This window comes from Saccopteryx bilineata, chromosome 12, assembly GCF_036850765.1.
Source record: "Saccopteryx bilineata isolate mSacBil1 chromosome 12, mSacBil1_pri_phased_curated, whole genome shotgun sequence".
NCBI classification, from domain to species: domain Eukaryota; kingdom Metazoa; phylum Chordata; class Mammalia; order Chiroptera; family Emballonuridae; genus Saccopteryx; species Saccopteryx bilineata.
Window position 1 is genome coordinate 52385114 of NC_089501.1, and position 17211 is coordinate 52402324.

The 17211-nt window shown below is 52.3% G+C and overlaps 1 protein-coding gene across 1 annotated transcript in view; it reads left to right on the forward strand.

Moving 5' to 3' along the window:
- The window catches only part of LOC136316082 (E3 ubiquitin-protein ligase RNF213-like), a 43524-nt gene that overhangs the window by 15910 nt on the left and 10403 nt on the right, over positions 1-17211 (forward strand). The window contains 19 exon segments of the mRNA XM_066247816.1: positions 2-93; positions 870-989; positions 1469-1614; positions 1958-2105; positions 2242-2380; positions 5135-5326; positions 6359-6504; positions 7442-7596; positions 9620-9828; positions 10157-10226; positions 10228-10315; positions 10318-10336; positions 10948-11068; positions 12947-13047; positions 13161-13343; positions 14762-14856; positions 14859-14930; positions 15028-15080; positions 15083-15129. Of these exon segments, the coding sequence (XP_066103913.1) occupies positions 2-93; positions 870-989; positions 1469-1614; positions 1958-2105; positions 2242-2380; positions 5135-5326; positions 6359-6504; positions 7442-7596; positions 9620-9828; positions 10157-10226; positions 10228-10315; positions 10318-10336; positions 10948-11068; positions 12947-13047; positions 13161-13343; positions 14762-14856; positions 14859-14930; positions 15028-15080; positions 15083-15129 (2196 nt within the window).

Here is a 17211-nt window from a genome sequence, read left to right on the forward strand (position 1 = left end):
CGGTACAAGGGAATAAGGACTGCATCTTTGTCTATTTCATCACAAAACTGTCCTGGATGGGAAGTGGAACATCCTACGTGGGATTCCACGGAGGTGAGAGAAAGATACTACTGACTGTGGTTATGTGTCTAACACTTCAGTTGTGTCTTAACTTGGTCCTGCTTGGTCCTGGGATGTACAAGTCTGAAATAGAAAATTAATGTCAATCTCAATAGTCTTTGCTCCAGATGCAATTAGATTTGTTACCACTGATTACCGGGAAAAAAAATCCCTTATCTTTGGACTTGCAGCTTCCTCGTGTAGCATTTCCTTTATTACCTTCTAGATGAACACGCATGCGGCCTCTCTGGTTTCTCACCTTCATTATATGGGTAATGCTGAGAGGGCATTCCCGACTCACCTGTCATGGACACACTGATATGTTGTGCCTGTTTTGGGGTGGGGGGACATGCTATCTTAAATCAGTCTTCCTCTCTCCTTCCCCCTCCCTCCCTGTCTCCTAAGGAATGGCTCACCAAATATTTGTCATGTAAGAATGTTGGCATTCTAGAAATAGACAAATAGCGGTTTACTTTAATAGTTCCCTAGGTGATGGAGGGCAGCCCCGCCGGTGCCCCCTGGCCCTGTACCAACTGTGCCAGGGCAGATGGGATACCACCTATGTAGAAGACTGCAGCCCTTCTTTGGGGGTCCTGGACCAACTGGTTATTTCAGGCTCACACGGATTGCAGTGTTGGGCTATTAAGACACAGCATGTGTCAGACTGTCACTCAGCAGTGCGGGTCAGCACCAAGACGTGGTGCCTCCTGCTCTGACAGATGGGTAAACCGGAAAAGATGCCAGCAGGCTAGGGGCTTTGCTCTTTACAGGGCTGTGGCACTCCGTGCACATCGACGACCTCCCGAAGTCCACGGTCATGGTTTCTGACGTGACAAAGCTACAGAACGTGACCATCAGCCAGCTGTTTGAGCCAGACAGTGGGCCTGTGTGTATGTCTTGGGGAAAATCTCTGGGGATGCGGGAGGGAGGCCATGTGGTCAGGCAGTGTCGGGAGTGCTGCAGTGTGCTGTGAGAACAGGGCCCCCATGCTTCCATTGCCAGAGTCCTCGATCCTGCCTCTCAGCGGCAGCTGGGACGGCTCCCAGGCATCCCTACTGCTTTCCCAGGCCATGCAGGAGGCAATATTTCCACTGGGAAAAGTTGTCTGTGGGTGCAGAGGGCTACAGAAATGCCACCTGTGACATGTCACCTTCTCTTCCTGTATCATCGGCCCTTGGAGCCTTGCTTGGAAGTGAGGGGTCCCTTCTGAGGACACCTGAGGGGCAGACTGGAGGTTCTGCATGTCCCAGGCCTCTCCTTGGGGACCCTGCTCGAGCCAGGACCCATGGAACGGCTGCCAGCCGGTACCCTGCATGCAGTTCAGGGCCGTCTTCTGGGCAGTAGGCTGATCATGTTGCTTTTCTTGTAGCCGAGACGGGACACAGGGCTGGAGACAGCCATGAGGAGGTGATGGAAACAGAGACTGGTGAACCGAGGGCCGAGACCCATGTGGACATGGAAACAGACAGCTCCGAGGTAGTGGAGAGCAAGACCTCTGAGCCCAGGAGAAGCCATGTGAGTTCAGCTCCCTTGTTCCTGGGGCCTCCCCAGAGCTGCTGGTCACCCTCCGGCGCTCCACACCTGCCCCCAGAGAAGCTGAGGACTAGATGGGCAGACCTGGGCCAACCTGGCACCATTTTCCTGCATGCTGCAGAAGAATTACCAGGAGGGGGCGCATGTGGGTTTTCCGTGCCATCTCCTGGATGGGTTCGCTCTGTCCCGTGAGCCCCAGCTGAGTCCTGAGGACCTGCAGTAGTTCTAAGGGAAGCCAGGCAGGTGTGTGGGCATGGGGGACCTGTTTCCAGCTGGGCCTCGCCCACGCTTGGGTGGCTGACAGGAGCCTGCCTGTGTCTGGCAGACAGCAGCCCTGGACACTGACAGCCTGCTGTGGAACTCCATCCAGAGTGCAGTGGGCCTGTTCCGCGACCTGGGCACGCCCAGTCAGCGGAAGGTGCGGTGGGCGGGGATCCTGCTCAGCCTCCTCAGCGAGGACTGGGAGCCCGGAGGTGAGTGCTGGGGACCCCAGCAGGGCCCGGCCTCGGCTGGAGACCTGGCCAGGCTCCAGGTGGCCCTGGCTGCACCCCTGGACCTCAGCAGGGGCGTGGCATGTGGCAATGGTGTGTCCCCTCTGCTGTGTTGCAGTTGCTTTCTTGTGGGTCACCAAGATGCGCCTCCATGACCTCTTAACACAGCAGGAGCAAAGCTGCATGTCACACAGGAAGGAGTGGGTGGTGCAGGAAGCCTCCAACCCCGATGCCCTCCAGGAGGCGGGCACGTTCAGGTACCTGATGAAAGCCACCAGGGGGGGCCTGCAAAACATTGGGGTGACTGACAGGCAGCCTGTGCAAGGTCAGAGCTCTCGAGTTTCTTTCTCTCAGCTATTCAAAGTGTGTTCCCCCCAAGAAAAGTCTAAGATGGTCTGGATGGGGGTTCTATGGGGGCTTGCAGACTCTTTTCTCTACTTGTGTGTGTGTTTAAATCTGTTCTTGGAGGATGTAGCTGTTCGCCAGCATGTAACAAACCATAGAAACAGATTGTTTGAGGTCGTTAAATTAAAAAGTTGATGTGCAGGGAGGGGAGAGGAATTACTTCTCCAGACCTCCTACTTGAAGTTATTCTATAACTAGAAGAAAAAGCTCCTGGAGAATTCACTTATTTATTGCCTGTGGTCCTTTTTCTGTAAAACCACCATGATGACCAGTGTGGCCCAGGAAGGAGGGGCCGGTCTGAATCCCAGGTGGAAAATTCTGTCCATGCCTGAGCGGCAGGATTGCGTAGACTTTCTTTGGGACTCTGGCCTCAGCTCTCTCGTCTCTGAATGAAGGTTTTTCTCATCCTTTGGCCCCTCTGGGTCCAGTGGCCCAGGCTCTGCTGGACTCCGCTCTGGGTGTACGAGTAGGTGGGACTGGAACACAACCGGGTGGGGGCTCATCAATGGGGTTTTATTACTGTAGGGGTCTCTGCTTCTTCTCCACCCTCCAATTATCCTTAATTTCTTTCCTAATTCTACTTCCTGAGTCAGGAATTTTATAAGATACGAACCTTAGAAGGATTTCTGTGCCCCTTGGCTGTGCCAGTGTACTTCATCAAATACTTTATTTTACATAAATACTTCTTAAAGTCTGTGTCGTCAGGGGCCCCCTTTACACACTGCTTTTGTTGCTCATCTCCTCATTTGCCGGGTGTTCAGAGGGGTCAGGCGTCCCACCCATCACAGCTCTGCCACTTGCTGTAGCCCCAGGACTGACCCATCTCACCTGTTGGTCGGGGGCAGGGCAGAACTGCACACTGGTGTCAGGTGTCAGGAGGCAAGTAGAGCTCTGGGGCAGCCAGTCTATGACCGCAGCCTTGGGATCGAATGTTCACCATCCGTGTATTTTGGACCTCAGTCCTTTGCCCTCTTGGGTTTAAACAGTCCAAACCCTGGTACTCTTCACACTCAGGATTTTCCAATACCCGGAGCCCAGAGTCTGCATGCTTGTCCTGGAGTGACTTCCCTGTTTCTCCCTGTAGCCAGTGCTTCCCTTCCCCTTTTGTAGTCTCCGCACTTTTTCTATTTAGGCATTTTTCTCCCTCCAGTCAAGTGACCTCTTGGGTCATTGTCATGCTTTGTTTCTTCAGTAGATGGGTTTGAATTCTCTCCAGGTCCCTACATACATAGAGCTAAGAAACTGAAGTGGGTATTTTTTTCTTTTGAAAATAAAGCCTGCATTTTTCTCCCTAGTATTAATTAACTAGCAAGAGATGCCTCATTGTTTTTTGTTCGTTTTGTTTTGTTTTATTTTGTGTTAAGTGAGAGGAGGAGAGACAGAGACAGACTCCTGCTAGCAGCCAGACCAGGATCCATGTGGCAAGCCCACTAGGGGGCGATGCTTCGTTGCTCAGCAACTGAGCTCTTCTTACCACCTGAGGTTGAGGCCATGGAGCCATCCTCAGCCTCCAGGGCCAACTTGCTCCAATCGAGCCATGGCTGCAGGAGAGGAAGAGAGAGATAAAGAAGTGAGAGGAGGAGGGATGGAGAAGCAGGTGTTTCTTCTCCTATGTACCCTGAGTGGGAATCTAACCTGGGACTTCCATACACTGGGCCAATGCTCTACCACTGAGCCAACTGGCCAAGGTCTTATGTTTTGTTTTGTTTGGGTTTTTAGGTGAGAGGAGGGGAGATAGTGAGGTAGATTCCCACATGTGCCCCAACTGGAATCCACCCAGCAAACCTATCTGGGACTGATGCTTTAGTACTGAGTTATTTTTAGCACTCAAGGCTGATGTGCTTAGACCAACTGAGCTATCCTCAGTGCCCAGGGCCATGCTCGAATCAGTTGAGCCACTGGCTGTGGGAGGGGAAGAAGAAGGGAAGGGGGAGATGAAGGAGGGTGAAGCAGATGATTTCTTCTTCTGTGTGCCCTGACTGGGAATTGAACCTGGGACGTCCATACACTGGGCCACCAGCCAGGGCCGTCTCATATTTTACCACAAGAGTTTTTTTGTTGTTGTTTTTTTCATTTTTTCGAAGCTGGAAACGGGGAGGAAGTCAGATTCCTGCATGCACCCGACGGGGATCAATCTGGCATGCCCACCAGGGGGCGATGTTCTGCCCTTCTGGGGTGTCACTCTGTTGCATCCAGAGCCATTCTAGCACCTGAGGCAGAGGCTACAGAGCCATCCCCAGCGCCTGGGCCATCTTTGCTCCAATAGAGCCTAGCCTGCGGGAGTGGAAGAGAGAGACAGAGAGGAAGGAGAGGGGGAGGGGTGGAGAAGCAGATGGGCGCTTCTCCTGTGTGCCCTGGCCAGGAATCGAACCTGGGACTCCTGCACGCCAGGCCGACGCTCTACCGCTGAGCCAACTGGCCAGGGTCCACAAGAGTTTTTTAAATGAATTGTAGTTTATTCTATATAAACTTAATTACAGTGACAGTGTAATGCAATTAACAGAAACAATGACATTTATATATATCACTACTCAGGTCTAGTGTACAAAACCCCCAGTGTCAAAAGCTCACTCTGGGCTAGCCACATGCTGTCTCCCTCACTGCAGGCACACCCTCTGGAGGCGCGTCCAGGGCGCAGTGACCCCTCTCCTGGCGAGCATAGTGTCTGTCATCGACAGAGATGGCAACCTAGAGCTCTTGGCCACGCCTGACACTCCATCCTGGGCCAGAGACCTTTGGATGTTTATTTTCAGGGACATTAAGCTTCTGAACATTCTTGTTGTGATGAAAGATACCAGGTGAGTAGAGGACTTCCTGCCTGTGGTGAGGAAGCACCCAGCACTGTGGCAGTCGGAGTCTGCTCTTCCACGTGTCCAGTAGCACACAGGGCCCTGACTGGAGAGTAACACTTAGCCTGGCACTTGGTGTAGCCTCACGGCCTGTGGGAGGAGTTTAGTGGCATCTGAGGAATCTGGGCTTCAGGCGCTGGCCACGTTCCGTGCCCTCAGATCATGACATGACGAGCATCACCGTCATCCACTCCATCTTTTTGGAGAGGCTGCAGTGGGAGAACTGCGTCGTCTATGTGCTTCCTGGTTTCTCTCTGTGTGGTGGGGCTCTCAGAGCCTAGCCCTAGGTCCACTCCTGTGTGACTCCCCAAAGCTTCCTGTTTGGATTTTAGGGGGCTTCTTTACAAAGGAGAAGTGATTGTCTGCTTTCCCCCTCCCTTGCCCCCTTCTTTCCCTCTTCCCCTCCTCAGCCATTGACTTGATTGGTTTGTGGTTGGCCCCGGGTGTTGAGGATACCTCCATTGGAATGCATCAGCCTCAGGCACTAAAAATAGCTCAGTACTCAAGCATCAGCCCCAGATGTGGTTGCCAGGTTGATCCTGGTGAGGGTGCATGCAGGAGTCTGCCTCACTATCTCCTGTCCTTTCACCTTAAAAAAAAAATGAGTTAAGTGGAATTCAAAATCACTAGTGGAGACCCCGAGAAGACAGACTCAACACTTGAACATGAGACAAACTCGTTCTGACCTCATGTCCTGTCTGCACAGGGCACGGCAAAGCCCTGGCTCCCTGAGACTGTAGCCAGCCTACTTGACCCCTCCCAGGCTTGGTCTGTCTGCACAATAGATTACACAAGGCCATCCTTGAATTCCTTTAGAACAGAAACCTGAGCTGTGACACAGATCGGAGGACTGGCTTCATTACCTTAAACATTCCTCAGTCTTGAGAGCTAAGAACAGTGGGCTGGGGGGAGGTGGCTCCTATCTTACATTTTGAGTGATACTTCACTGACTGTTTTCTGACCTCACTTGCCCAACTGCAGGTCCAAGAATGAGATGTCCCACATCCTGGTGCAGAGCCACATGGACCTCTCGGACAATGTCTGCAACGCTGTCCCATTCAGCTGGAGGATCAGGGATTACCTGGAGGAGCTGTGGGTCCAGGCTCAGTACATCTCCAAGGATGCAGGTACATCCAGGGGAACACTGTAAGGGATCGCTGTGGCAGGAAGAGAGCCCAGGAGCCTGTCACAGGCTAGTCATTCTCATTCTGAGCGTCCTGGACAGCGAGGGCCCCAGGACTCCAATGTCCTCGTTTGGTGCTTTCTCAACAACTGCCAGTTTCAAGAGCAGAGTGCCTCCGTCCAAGCTGACTGTGTCCCCTCAGAACCCTGTGGCACCTTGCCTAGCTGTCTGTGACATGCCAAGTGGTCCGGCCATTTGTGTGCCAGGAAAACCAATATTCACATGATGCTTTGGGAGAAGTCATCTTCCATAATGAAATAATACTTTTAAAAGGTTGGCGTATAGCTCTGCCTTTAAAATACACAGATTAAGATCCTTGAAGATGAGCTTATTTTTCTAAGCAAGCCTCCTGCCACTTTTTCTGAGCAAACTTGAAGCCACCTGTCCCCAGAGGAAGGAGTTTTTCTGTTTCGAGGCCACTCCAACTGACCCTGCTTTGCCATGGTAGCATGCCACATGGGGGCAGCGCCCCATTCCCAGAGGCAGATCTTTAGTTTGAGCAGAATGTGCCCCCCAGTCCTGGAGAGCAGCCCACTCTTTCTGATCCTGGGGTTCCTGAGATGCATCAGGACTCAGACACACATTCAGTCTGTCTTGGGCCGTCTTCTCCTTTTGGGGCTAGTGAGGCTGTTTGTGACGGAAATGGAACATCAGCTCTGCCTTTGTGTCTGCCCTTCCCCCGGAAAATATGGAATGCATCAACGCAATGATCTTAGAGTCAGGCCACCCACTCTCCTGTGCTGCTGGTCAGCGGACCCTTCCCCGCTGTGAGTGTCTGCGGAGCGGCGGGCCCAGCTATGGGGGCTACGTGTCCCGAGCAGAGGGACAGGGACGCACTGGAGTGGCGTCCTCACCCCGGGCCACTCTGGTCTCCCCCTCAGGGGCGTCCAGTAAGTTTGTAGAGATCTTCCAGAAGAGTCCTCTGGGCTGCTTCCTCGCTCAGCTCCGCAAGGAGGAGAGGCAGGAACTGCTCGGCTGCTACCTGAAGGACTTCTTGCTCTTGACCATGAGGGTGCTCCCGGCAGAAGAACCAATGGTAAGTGCTGACGCTGGGGCAGTGTGGACTGGCTGCAAACAGTGCTGCAGGACAGGACCTGGTCCGGGAGGACCCTGGTTCAGTGCTGCGGGACAGGACCCGGTCTGGGAGGACCCTGGTTCAGTGCTGCGGGACAGGACCGGGTCCGGGAGGGCCCTGGTTCAGTGCTGCGGGACAGGACCCGGTGTGGGAGGACCCTGGCTCAGTGCTGCGGGACAGTACCCGGTCCGGAAGGACCCTGGCTCAGTGCTGCGGGACAGGACCCGGTGTGGGAGGACCCTGGTTCAGTGCTGCGGGACAGGACCTGGTCCGGGAGGGCCCTGGTTCAGTGCTGTGGGACAGGACCCGGTCCGGGAGGGCCCTGGTTCAGTGCTGCGGGACAGGACCTGGTCCGGGAGGGCCCTGGTTCAGTGCTGCGGGACAGGACCCGGTCCGGGAGGGCCCTGGTTCAGTGCTGCGGGTCAGGGCCCGGTCCGGGAGGGCCCTGGTTCAGTGCTGCGGGACAGGGCCCGGTCCGGGAGGGCCCTGGTTCAGTGCTGCGGGACAGGGCCCGGTCCGGGAGGGCCCTGGTTCAGTGCTGCGGGACAGGGCCCGGTCCGGGAGGGCCCTGGTTCAGTGCTGCGGGACAGGGCCCGGTCCGGGAGGGCCCTGGTTCAGTGCTGCGGGACAGGGCCCGGTCCGGGAGGGCCCTGGTTCAGTGCTGCGGGACAGGACCCGGTCCGGGAGGACCCTGGTTCAGTGCTGCGGGACAGGACCCGGTCCGGGAGGGCCCTGGTTCAGTGCTGCGGGACAGGACCCGGTCCGGGAGGACCCTGGTTCAGTGCTGCGGGACAGGACCCAGTCCAGGAGGGCCCTGGTTCCTGACAGGCTGTCGTACCCTCAGCCCACCGCCCAGGCCCCTAAAACAGAGAACTCTCTAGCAACATGATGAAGATCTCCAGTGTCCCTGGAACACCTTCTTTTCAAATGCTTAGCTTCTCTGAAAGGAAATTAGGCAAATGTTTAACAGACCATTACAGGATAATAATAAGAACAACGGGAATTTCAACAGAAAGATACTTCCTTCAAACTTTGTACATAAAAAAGGAAAGGGACAGATTGGAGAACATAATTAAGGGTTAATAAAGTATGCTTAGGAGTCAATAAGAAAATTCGCCCGATTTTTTAAAAAGGAGTTTATAAACCAACTGTTCACAGAATTATACAGGCATCCAGAAAGCATTTTTTAAAGTTATTTACAAAAATTCACATTAGAAGAGTGAGAGAAGGGGGGGAGAAGCAGGAAGCATCAACTCCCACATGTGCCTTGACCGGGCAAGCCCCAGGTTTTGAACTGGCGACCTCAGCGTTCTAGTGCGCTACCACAGGTCAGGCCAGAAAACATTTGTAAAACTGCTCAAACTCACTAGTAATCAACAAAACATGAAGAGTTGAAGAGACTCTCTTTACCTGTCCCCATGGCAATACTGTTTTTTTAAAAAGGCCAGCAGTTTTTTCATTGCAGACAGCCGTGTGACCAGCACAGAGCTTCCTGAACACCCCCTGGCAGGGCAAACAAGTGACCTTACAGAAACTGAACTGCGGATTCTGTCCAGGGAGCATTGTTGCACATGTGGTCAAACAGCTTAGCCCTAAGAATGTTCTTTCTAGCTTTGTTGCTAAAAATGGAAGATGAGAAACCATTTAAGTGTCCAAAAATAGGGGTTGGACAAATGAAGTGCGCCCCCTGCAGCCCCTCGATCGGGATTGCACAGCCAGTAAAGACGGTGCTCTTCAAGTACACCTAAGAACAGAGAAACAGTTCATGATGGAAAGTGATACTGTGACCCTCACTTGGGGACAACAGGGAGGACAGGTAGGGGTGTTCAAATGCTAGGAGTGGATGACACCAAGAGGTAGACGAGGGACAGTGCCAGTATGCCTGAGTTTCCCTTTCCTGCCATGTTTTGAATCGTCCCAGTTTTCCATGAGCAGCAACATGTCTATGTGTGTGACTTAACACGTACACACTCTCTTACCCCAGTTCCCGCGGACAGCTCTGTGGTCCTGCGTCCACCAATTGACAGCAGGAAGCCCCGAGGAGGAGCTGTCTCTCCCATAAGTGCACCTGGCCTATCAGCATTTCAGGATCCGGCTCCACAACTTCTCCAGAATCTTGACTCTTCGTCCCCCAATTCTAGACAGCCTAACCAGCGCCACACAGAGCCACAGCTGGGCTGGACATGAGATGCTATGACCATTCTTGGGGACAGTTAGTTCTTCCAGCCAGGGATTGGCCTTCCTTCAGCAGGTGGGAGGGTGCTCCCGGGCCACTCTGGGAGGGAAAGCTGACAGCCATGCTCCAGATAGGAGACCCCTGCATGGGGCACCTACATTGGCACAACACATGTCAAGACACAGCAAACAGGGCCTGCTGTCTTCCCAGACCATCAAGAGGAGGCTGCGGGCAGGTACCGTGCGAGCACACTGAGCTAACTGCCAGGGCCTCTGGGCTTGGGATTTAGAGCCGCTGAAGGGGCCAAGGAAGCGCTGCATCGCAGGTCTGCTCTCCACCCCAGACCCTGGATGCGTTTGCAGCAATGGCCTGTACTGAGCTGCTGCCGGGGGGCCTGCTGAAGCCCAGTCCCGAGGCATTGGCTACAGACGGTGAAGAACTTGTCCATCCCTCTGGGACTCCTCTGCTCCGACGGGTACGTGCCAGACCACAGAGGCCTGGCCGAGACACCATCAGGGAGGTCAGGTGAGTCACTGGAGCTGCACTCAGAGCCCCTTCCACTTGTGCTGAGTCCCAGGCAGCTCAGAGAGAATGACGACGCAGATACCCCTGCACGGAAGGAGCCCTTTTCTCCTCCATTCCCTTAACATCAATGCACCACCACTGCCCCCAATGCCAGGCCTCCCATTGGCACTAAGGACACAGAGAAGAAGAAACCGTGTGCAGGGAGTACATGGAATGAGGGGGTGACAGAAGGGTGAGTGGGCACTGGGACCCCACGGCAGGAATGCTGTGACAGTGGAACAGCCAGAAAGGACCCCACACAGGACAGTGTGGGGCGGGGTGCATTCAGGGCAGTCATTTGAGGTGGACAAGTCCTGTGCTGGCTGTGCGAGCTCAGTGGCACTCAGCAGGCACAGCTGAGACAAGAATGTGCGACCCCAGGTGACCTCCATGCGGAGTCTAATGAGAAGCCAAACTCGCTAGAGGCCAGGCAGCGCATGACAGGGCCCACACGGGTCTCTCTCTCTCTGCTGGCACCCCTATCCGTGGCTCATCTTCCTCCTCCAGAGCCCCCCTCCCGTGGCTTCTCTGGCTCTCTCATCAGCTGAGTGGGTGGCGCCCTCTCTTGACAGAAACCTCTGGCACCGCATCTCCTCCGTGGTGCTCTTTGTGGAGCACGTCCTGCTGGGGACCAGGAGCTGCATGCCCGAGCTGGACAAGCTGGTGACCTAGTATGTCCTCTTGCTCGACAAGGTGAGCATTTAGGCTTGTCTCAGCATGCAGCATCTGTCTGTCCCACACAAAGAGTAACTGCAGCATAGCCTGACCTTTATCTGACAAGGTCAGCTAGAACTGCAAAGCGAAGTGATCCTGTCACAGAGGCTGCCGGGTTTTCTGTGTTTAATTCTTCAGTTGCTCACCCTATCCTGAGTGCCAAGTCAGAGCACATCATTTTAGAGAAGCCACTCATGCACAGGACGTGCAGTGAAACCTTTGGGACAGCTGAGGAGGAAGGGCTCCAGCCAGATCTTCAGTGCCCAGACCAGCCTGGCCACTACTTGCAAAATTTGGGAACATTCTAACTGTCCAACAGTGGGATAAAAGGGAACTGGTATAGTCATCAGATGGTATCATATAGCGGTTAGTTACCATGAATGAGCTGGACCTTCATGTAGTGATGAAGAAAGCAGGTTGCAGAAGCTTAGATACAGTGTGATGCAAAGTTTAAACCCATTCAAAACAATAACAGTATCTTTATTCATGCATACAAATGTTCCTATCTTTTTTTTTTTTTTAACAGAGGCAGAGATAGAGAGGGACAGATAGCACTGACAGACGGGAAGGGTGAGAGATGAGAAGCATCAGTTCTTTGTTGCAGCACCTTAGTTCACTGATTGCTTTCTCATATGTGCCTGACCAGCAAACTACAGCAGAGCAAGTGACTGGCTCAAGCCAGTGCTCTTGGGCTCAAGCCAATGACCTTGGGCTTCAAACCAATAACCTTCGGGCTTCAAGCCAGCGACCTCAGGGCTCAAGCCAGTGACCATGGGGTCATGTCTGTGATCCCACACTCAAGCCAATGACCCTGCTTTCAAGCTGGTGAGCCTGCGCTCAAACCGGTGACCTTGAGGTTTTGAACCTGAGTCCTCCATGTCCTAGTCTGATGCTCTATCCACTGCGCCACTGTCTGGCCAATTTTAAAGATGTTCCTATCTTTAAAATTACTCAGAACACACTTGAACAGGCAGTGGCGCAGTGGATAGAGCATCGGACTAGGATGCATAAGACCTAGGTTTGAGACCCCAAGGTCGCCAGCTTGAGCATGGGCTCATCTGGTTTGAGCAAAAGCTCACCAGCTTGAACCCAAGGTCACTGGATCGAGCAAGGGGTTACTTGGTCTGCTGAAGGCCCATGGTCAAGCCACATATGAGAAAGCAGTCAATGAATAACTAAGGTGTCGCAACGAAAAACTGATAATTGATGCTTCTCATCTCTCTCTGTTCCTTTCTGTCTGTCCCTATCTGTCCCTCTCTCTGACTCTCTCTGTCCCTGTAAAAAAACAACACAACAAAAAAGACAAAACTACTTAGAACAGTAACAGCATCTTTATATATGGATAAAGACCCCACAGTCTCTTTGGGGAGAGGACGGATACATTTGGAATGCAGTTTAGCTGTAACATCTTGTTTCTTTAAAAAGTAATCTAAAGCAAATGTTCCAAAACAAATAAGATTTCATAAGCTTGGTGGTAGATTCACAAGTGGTTGCTGTATTATCATTTAAAGTTTGAAATCTCTTGTAGAGGGAGGAGGGGCTAGATCTTAAAAACTGGAAGAGGGAGCAATCGGAAGTTGAGAACACCAACCTTCTCCCAAAAGTGGCATGGTCACAAAGAGCATTCAAAGCTAAAGACACTGAAATAAGTACAAAACAAAACAAAACACTGCTAAGCACAAGCAAGGCCTCGCCCTGTAGACAGATGGAACAGTCCTGGTTCTCCATCAGTGGGCCAGCCAGGTGGGTGCCGTCTCTGTTGCCCTGGGTTGGGGAAGATCTTGGCTCACCTGGCCTGGCTAACCTTGCCCTTCCTTACTGCTAATTCTCTTGCTGGTCACTGCCTTTCTCCTCCAGTACCTGCAAGAGAACTCTGACATCAAGACCCACAAGCCTTTTGTGGCAGTGATGACCGCTCTCTGTGAATGTAAGGAAGAGGCCAGCAGGATGTTTACCCGGTGAGACCTTTGGTTTGGGACCCACGAGGGAGAGGACATTAAACCATTGGTGTTTCTAGTGTCTCCCAGCCAGCTTCTGTGCTTTAGCACTGACCACTGCCCTTGGATCCTAGGTATGGGGTCCAGCCGTGCCCTGTCTGCCTGGGAGACGCACACGACCCTGCCTGCCTGCCTTGTGAGCACGTGTTCTGCCTGGGCTGTGTCCGATCCTGGCTCATTTCTACACAGATGAGATGCCCCTTGTGTTTAACCGACTTGCCTGGCAACTTTTCTGTAAAGGTTTTCCACAAACATAGGTAGAATACCCTTTCTCTTAAGAAAGGTTCTTTCTTTTTCGCCATACGGTATTCAGAAAAAGAACTCTGTTAACTTTAGGAAACGTGGTCATAAGGGACTATTCCAACAGAGAAAATGGACCTTCATAATAACACCTAATGTCTCAAAATTATTGTCTCCCGCAGACATACATGTGTATAGATTTGGGAGACAGCAAGCCAGACAGTCATAAGTTATATGAAGTCATCATAAAGAGAACAATGGAATGTAGGTGGTTTTTCCTCTTGTTGTGGTACAGCCATTCATGTTCTATGACCCGAGGGTAAGCTGCAGGCTGGCTAAGTACTCTTTGGGGTAGGTCATTAAAGTTAACGGGAGTCCCGTGGGAAGGGCTTGGCTTCCTCCCCTTTCCTCCTTTCTGGGGCCAGCCCTGTGGTGGGGTCTTTGACACACACTTAAGAGGTTAGCCAGCTGGTCCAAAAGCTCAGAGGTTCCTAGAAGGAGATGAGCACACCCTTCCTGGCACTGTTCTCCAGGCCCCTCCAAGCCATGTCAGGAGATGTTTACATGTTTTTGTTTAAAAAATCAAAATGCCGCCTGACCAGGCGATGGCGCAGTAGATAGAGCGTCGGACTGGGATGTGGAAGGATCCAGGTTCGAGAACCCAGGGTCACCAGCTTGAGCACGGGCTCATCTGGTTTGAGCAAAAAGCTCACCAGCTTGGACCCAAGGTCGCTGGCTCGAGCAAGGGGTTACTCGGTCTGCTGGAGGCCCACGGTCAAGGCACATATGAGAAAGCAATCAATGAAAAACTAAGAAGTCACAACGGGCCCTGGCCGGTTGGCTCAGCGGTAGAGCGTCGGCCTAGCGTGCGGAGGACCCGGGTTCGATTCCCGGCCAGGGCACACAGGAGAAGCGCCCATTTGCTTCTCCACCCCTCCGCCGCGCCTTCCTCTCTGTCTCTTCCCCTCCCGCAGCCAAGGCTCCATTGGAGCAAAGATGGCCCGGGCGCTGGGGATGGCTCTGTGGCCTCTGCCTCAGGCACTAGATTGGCTCTGGTCGCAACATGGCAACGCCCAGGATGGGCAGAGCATCGCCCCCTGGTGGACAGAGTGTCGCCCCTGGTGGGCGTGCCGGGTGGATCCCGGTCTGGCGCATGCGGGAGTCTGTCTGTCTCTCCCTGTTTCCAGCTTCAGAAAAATGCAAAAAAAAAAAAAAAAAAAAAGTCACAACGCGCAATGAGAAACTAATGATTGATGCTTCTCATCTCTCTCCGTTCCTGTCTGTCTGTCCCTGTCTATCTCTGCCTCTGCGTAAAAAAAAAAAAAAAAAAAAAAAAAAAATCAATGTGACATCTGCATCGCAGAGCACCGAGTATGGAGGGAATTGGGAGCCCGTCCTATAAGCCCTTTGACTGTAATTTTCCACCATTTCCAAGGGATGCCATTGAGAAGCACTTCCGCTTCCGACAAATGTACACCAGCTTCTCTGTGGACCTGGTGTCTACCATGTGCTTCAAAGACAACTGTCCCCCACACAGGATGTGGTCGAAGCTCTTCTGTCTCTGCTCTTTGTGCAAAAGAACCTCTTAAGAAATGAGCTCCAGAGTAAGTTGCTTTCTTCCTAGGAGTCTAGACATCCAGTCTCCCTCTTGTCACATGTCTGGTGTGACCAGTGAGCTTACCTCACTCTTTCTGGTTAAAGGGTGCCGTGAACACACAAAATCTCTGTCTCCCTTTGACGACGTCGTGGACAAGATTTGCCTGTCATCCGCTCCATGGTCCTGAAACTGCTTCTGAAGTACAGGTCAGTGCACTGGCATCCAGAAAACCCTGCCTGCTTTTATTTTTCTTTCATTCTTTTTTTTTTTTTTTTAAATAAGTCAAAAAAAGGAGATCAAGAAACAGACTCCCATGCCTGACCTGTGGTGGCGCAGTGGGATAAAGCGTCGACCTGGAACACTGAGGTCGCCGGTTTGAAACCTTGGGCTTGCCTGGTCAAGGCACATATGGGAGTTGATGCTTCCTGCTCCTCCCCTTTCTCTCTCTCTCCCCTCTCTCTAAAAAGAAAGAAAGAAAGAAAGAAAGAAAGAAAGAAAGAAAGAAAGAAAGAAAGAAAGAAAGAAAGAAAAAAGAAACAGACTCCCACGTGTGACCCAACTAGGATCCACTTGGCAATCCCCCCGTTTGGGGTCAATGCTTGAATCAACCAAGCTATTCTCAGCACCTGGGGCTGACACTCGAACCAATACAGCCACTGGCTGCAGAAGGGGAAGAGAGAAAAGGAGGAGAGGGAAAGAGAGAGAAGCAGATAGTCGCTTCTCATGTGTGTCTTGACTGGTGATCAATCCCAAGATGTCTGCATGCTGTGCCGACGCTCTATCCGCTGAGCAGCCAGGCAGGGCTTTTCCTCCTCATCCAGGTTCTCTCTGCTGCCTGCACTCGTCCCCGCAGGACAGGCAGCAAGTTCACGCTCAAGGAAGGCTTCTCCAGCGGCACAGCGCCTGCCTTAGTTGTCTGTATTGGGGGGTGTTGGCCGTTCTTGCATTCTTGCAAATGCACACAGCACCACCATGGCACATGTTGTCAGGGAGAAGAAAGCAGGTGGTGGGAAGGGGCCTGGGATGGGACTGAGGTGGGAACTCCCTAGCGGTCTAGGCGTGTGATGTTTGGGAAGGTAACTGATACTGTCCCCTGGCTGTCCCAGACATCCTCAAAGCTTTGCTTCAGCTCCTAAACTTCTATGTCTTTGTGGATGGATAGAGAAGTCCCATAGGGCGTTGAGTTCTCCTTTAGAAAGAGCTAAGAAGGTGACCTGTATTCAGAAGGCTTCTCCCAAAGGGTGCTCAGCATATGTGGCCCATGTTCTGATTGGCACGGTCTCCTTGGAGGTGTTGGCCAAATCAAGACGCTGCAAGAAAGGCTGTACTAGAAACCACTATTTTTGACTTAACCATCCAAAAGCAGACATAGAGGAGAGATTAGATGTCCATGTAACACATGGATCCATAGCATCCTCATCCATGGACACATCCTTTTCCTTTTTAATGTTCATCATTTATGAAACAGGGTTCCTGCAGGATTTTCAAACAGAAAGCTCTTAAAATGCATTTTATTACAGAACCAGTATCTCGTTCTGCTTTTCAGGTGTATACATAGTTGACTTGCGATGTGAAAAGAGCCTCCTTTGATGTTCTGTAACGTCCACCAGCTCTGATAAGTGTCGACATCTGTGTGCACTTGACGTTCTTTGCTCAGAGACATCAACATGGAGTCGCTGACAGGTGTACCTCCTGGCATGTAGTGTAGATGTAGTCATAGGAGTAAGATAGCCCACTTACAGGATACACGCTCTGTCTTGCAATAGGAGCTGCACATTATAGAACTGATACTAAGATAGCAGTCTTAGCCCTGGCCAGTTGGCTCAGTGGTAGAGCATGCCCAGTGTGTGGACTTCCTGGGTTCGAATCCTGGCCAGGGCACACAGGAGAAGCACCCATCTGCTTTTCCACCCTTCCCCCTCTCCTTTCTCTCTGTCTCTCTCTTCCTTTCCTGTAGCCAACGCTCCATGGGAGCAAAGTTGGCCCGGGTGCTGAGGGTGGCTCCATGGCCTCGCCTCAGGCGCTACAATGGCTCTGGCGGTAATGGAGCAATGCCCCAGATGGGCAGAGCATTGCTCCCTGGTGGGCATGCCAGGTGGATCCTAGTCAGGTGCAGGTGGGAGTCTGACTGCCTCCCCGTTTCTAACTTCGGAAAAATACCCCCCCCCAAAAAAAGATAGAAATCTTGAAACACAAGACATAATTTTTAAGTTGGCATTGTCTCTGAGATGTGCTGGCTTGTTGTCCCTTTGTTTTTGGGGTTTGAACATTTTTGTGTGTATGAAGAA